The 4,879-nt window shown below is 30.9% G+C and overlaps 1 protein-coding gene across 2 annotated transcripts in view; it reads right to left on the bottom strand.

Annotated features, from left to right (window-relative positions):
* Window positions 1-854: 854 nt before the first annotated feature.
* Window positions 855-4,879, bottom strand: part of LOC106471425 (translation factor GUF1 homolog, mitochondrial-like) — a 54,451-nt gene continuing 50,426 nt past the window's right edge. The window contains exons 12-13 of one of the 2 annotated variants that reach the window (XM_022400030.1): window positions 2,387-2,599; window positions 855-1,644 (exon numbers count right to left, since the gene is read on the bottom strand). In XM_022400030.1, the coding sequence (XP_022255738.1) occupies window positions 1,519-1,644; window positions 2,387-2,599 (339 nt within the window). In that variant the 3' untranslated portion in view covers window positions 855-1,518. The remainder of the gene's footprint in view (window positions 1,645-2,386; window positions 2,600-4,879) is intronic. The other variant, XM_022400031.1, reaches the window with a different exon arrangement.

The raw sequence follows: 4,879 nt of genomic DNA, 5'->3' as shown, positions 1-4,879 counted from the left end.
GCGACTGCTGCTGTCATAAAAATAAATTGAATTGATACTATAACTTCAAAAAGAAAGGGGACTTTACTGAAATATTTGTTTTATTAATGTATAATGATACATAAACTGACCGGATACTATACATTCAGAAAGACTGGTAACTTTACAGAAGTCTTTGTTTTATTGAAGTATAGTGTTAGATAAACTGACTGGATACTATATATTTAGATAGTCTGGGCACTTGATACAGAATTCTTTGTGTTATTAATGTCTAATATTACATAAATTGACTGTATACTGTACATTCAGAAAGACTGGTAACCCAATACAGAATTATTTGTTTTTTTTAATGTCTAATGTTACATAAACTGACTGGATACTATATATTCAAAAAGAGTGGTACCTTGATACAGAAATCTTTGTTTCATTGAAGTATAATGTTAGATAAACTGACTGGATACTATATATTTAGATAGTCTGGGCACTTGATACAGAATTCTTTGTGTTATTAATGTCTAATATTACATAAATTGACTGTATACTGTACATTCAGAAAGACTGGTAACCCAATACAGAAATCTTTGTCTTATTAATGTCTGATGTCTCATAAACTGACTGGATACTATGTTAAAACAAAGATTTCTCTAATGTTACCAGTTTTTCTGAATGTAATGTCTAATGTTACATAATCTGACTTAACTTTACATGTTCAGAAAGACTGGTAACGTGATAGAAAAATGTATGTTTTATTAATGTATAACGTTATACAAACTAACCATATGTGATATATTGAGAAAAAGTGGTAAGTTTTGTTGTATTCATTTCTAGAGTTATATAAATATACTGAATACTAAACATTCAGAAAGACTGGTAACTTGATACCGAAATCTTTGTTTTATTCATGTCTAAAGTTACATAAACTGACTGGATACTATACATTCAGAAAGACTGGTAACTTGATACAGAAATCTTTGTTTTATTCATGTCTAAAGTTACATAAACTGACTGGATACTATACATTCAGAAAGACTGGTAACTTTACAGAAATCTTCGTTTTATTAATGTGTAACGTTACATAAACTGACTGGATACTATACATTGATTAAGACTGGTAACTTGATACAGTAATCTTTGTTTTTTTTAATGGACGATGTTACATAAACTGACTGGACACTACATATTCAAAAAGAGTGATACCTTGATACAGAAATCTTTATTCTATTTATATTTAATGTCACATAAACTGACTGGATACTATACACTGATTAAGACTGGTAACTTGATACAGAAATCTTTTTATTTTAGTGTCTGATGTTACATAAACTGAGTGGATAGTATACATCAGAAAGACTGGTAACTTTACAGAAATCTTCGTTTTATTAATGTGTAATGTTACATAAACTGACTGGATACTATACATTGATTAAGACTGGTAACTTGATACAGAAATCTTTGTTTTTTTTAATGGCTGATGTTACATAAACTGACTAGATACTGTACTTACATAGTAAAAATTTGTTTCTGCTTGATATTGTATAGTTATTTTTTTAGAACTTTAATGAAAGCTTCTCTTGGTACTTGTATATTTCCCACCATTCTCATTTTTTTCTTTCCCTCTGCCTGCCGACGAAGGAGTTTCATCTTGCGGGTGATATCTCCACCATACTGTAAAACAAAAAGTAACATAAACAAATCTACCCAAATAAAAAGTAATATCAAAATAATGAGAGTGTAACAATTTGTGAGTAAACTTCACTCAAAGTTTAAGGAAAAAGTAAGAGTAATGTTGAAAATAATATATTCCATCACCAACTCTTCTAAAACCTTGGAAGATCTTCTTCAGAAACACATTTCAGAAATGTTTCTTTTTTTTTTAAATTCCACTTGAACTGTAAAATATTTTCAGTATATTACTGTATCTCTGGGTAGACACTTGAGAAGCAAAGTGAACAGTACCACAGAGAGCCATGACATAAAGCTGCAATCCAGTTCAATAGAACCACACAGTAACATGATATAAAGCTACAATCAATATCAATAGAACCACACAGTGACACAATACAAACCTGCAATCCATAGTTCTGCCACATGCAAATTAAGAGAACCACACAGTGACAGATATAAATTTAAAAGAATTTCTATTAACCAATGAACCGATAATAATAATAACACCTCAATATGTAGAAAATTCAATATATAAAGGATGAGTTTGAAGGCTAAATTTAAATATTAATCAGATTTCCATTTTAATAAACTAAGAAACTGAATACCAGGCTTGAACAATTGGTTAAAACCTGCAAAGTTATCAGTTACAATATAAAACAAAGGAAGAAATACAGCTACTTGGGCTACATTTTCAGTTTATATAATGTTATTTCTTCACTTATACATTAAATCTTTAACTTACACACTTGGCTAGAACATTTTTTTTCAAAGCTTTAATGTTTTCTCTGGCTAAAATCTTCCCATTAACAGCAGCCTGAATACCAATTTGAAACAACTGCGCAGGGATGGTATCCTTGAGTCTCTGGCACATGTTCCGGCCAACACTCTGTGCTCGTGATGAATGAACAATGGTAGTTAACTCTTCAACTAATTGACCATTCAGTAGAATATTCATCTGAAAAAGTATTCAGGATAAATAGGCTCTTAAATAAAATTTGTTTTAGTTTTAGCACTACTAATATTTAATAAAGTGTAGGTTTATTGAATTTCTCATTTCCATGAAGATTTATGCTCTTCATTTAACTCTCTCAACACAGGCTTGGTCAATTTGACTGACCATGTGACCTTTTTATACTCATTTAAAGTCATTATATTGGATGTTAGAAGCGTTAAATCTGTAGTGTGTACATTTACAAAATTTAGCAGTCTTTCAATTAACATTACAAGTCTTTCATATACAAAATATATTTTTTTAGTGAAATGAAGAAAAACTCTATAACCTAAGCACTTTCGAAAGGTGGACCTTTCTTCTTTTTCAGAGGCAAACTGTGAATGGTGGTTTAATCGATTGAGTTATATAAATAAAGGAAGTTTAGTGACATCATAAAGGTCATCCAGTCTTCCAAGAAACATTTAATCTATTTCTATATGTACTGTTGTAAGCATCTGATTTCCAGTACAATGTAGCCGATACGAGAGTGTATGTGAAAAGGTATTAGGGATATTTTACTTTAAAAATGGCCAACATTTTTATATGTCATATTGAAAACCAGCTTTTACATCTAAGCCCTGCAAAACCTCTTACATGGAAACGTTACATAGACGACATATTTTTTCATTTGGACAGCCAGTCTTAAATCACTTAAAAAATTTATCTCACTTTCAAACTCCTTTCACAAAACAATCAAGTTTACCTGTGATTACTCGCCTACTCAGATTAACTTTCTTGACGTCACTGTTTTTCTAAAAGACAGAATTTTACACACTGACTTTTACAAAAAAACCACAGACAGACCACAATACCTTCACTATAAAAGTTGTCACTCATCTCACACTAAATGAAACATTACCTACAGTCAAACTCTTAGAATAAAGAAAATATGCTCAGATAAAACAGGCTACAGAAAACACACCAAGGATCTAAAACAAATTATGTTACAAAGAGGATATAAAGATACCAAATCGACAAAAAAATTGAAAAGGTTAACAACACTCAGCGGAAAAACATCCTAAAACAGAACAATACTAAACTTTCAAATAGAATTCCTCTTATTATTACCTATCAGTTTAAACTCAGAAACGTTTCACAAATTCTGAAGAAACATTTTCATCACCTTAAACAGATATTTGCTGAAGTTCTTGCTGTCTCCTTCCAAAAATGCAGAACTCTAAAAGATTACATCCCACCCCAAAATGGTTGTCGTCCATGTAATAAAGCCCATTGTCAAACCTGCAACTTCATAAAACCACTGACTCATTTTCTGACACAATCAAAGAAACTTTAAAATATCCAAAGAAGTCACTTGTGAAACAAAAAACACCATTTACCTTATACAGTGTAAAAAATGCAATTACCAATATGTAGGACATACACAAATAACTCTTAGAGAACATTTCAGCAACCATAAATATTCCATTAACAACGAAAAAGATCTCCCTGTTGCTCAACACTTTAACCAGCCCAGTCATTCCATTAACAATGTTACTATCATTGGCATTGAAACAGGAATCAGAACTAAAGCAGATAGAGAAATAAAAGAAGCTTATTGGATTGCTAATCTAAACACTGTTCAACCTTTTGGAACTAATCTAGATCCTGGAACCATTGATCTCTGTTCATTGGTTTTATCTCTGTCAGAAAAATAATTTTTATTCCTTGCTTTTTTTCTCAAGTAATGTGAACACTGAATTTCCCAAAACTTACTACTTATTTAAGATAATTCTCCATACCTGTTTTAATAAATTGAATAGCATAACATATCTTTTTCACTCAGTCTCCGGGTGTCACCTATGTTTAACTTAAACACTTAAGTATAATTTTAAATGTACTTATATATTTAGCCATTTCTAAAGTAAAATATCCCTAACACCTTTTCACATACGCTCTCGCCATCGGCTACACTGTACCGGAAATGAGATGTTTACAACAGTACATAGAGAAATGGACTAAACATTTCCTGGAAAACCAAATGACCTTCATGATGTCACTCAACTCCCTTTATATATCACTCAATCGATTACACCACCATTCCCAGTTTGCCCCTGAATAAGAAAGGTCCAACTTTTCAAAAGCACTCGGATTATAGGGTTTTTATTCATTTCTGTCAAGACTTCTTGAACCTGTGTTTTTCTAACATCATGAATGTTTTTAGTGTAAGTATTTTTAATAAACTAAAATAAAGATTTGTCCATGTAATATACTGAATATTTGTTTTGAATTAGTTTGTTGTGCAAA

This window comes from Limulus polyphemus, unplaced genomic scaffold (genome assembly GCF_000517525.1).
Source record: "Limulus polyphemus unplaced genomic scaffold, Limulus_polyphemus-2.1.2 Scaffold4615, whole genome shotgun sequence".
In the NCBI taxonomy this organism is placed as follows: Eukaryota; Metazoa; Arthropoda; class Merostomata; order Xiphosura; family Limulidae; genus Limulus; species Limulus polyphemus.
Note: the sequence above shows the minus strand (reverse complement) of the source record. Positions and strands in the feature narration are given on the sequence as shown.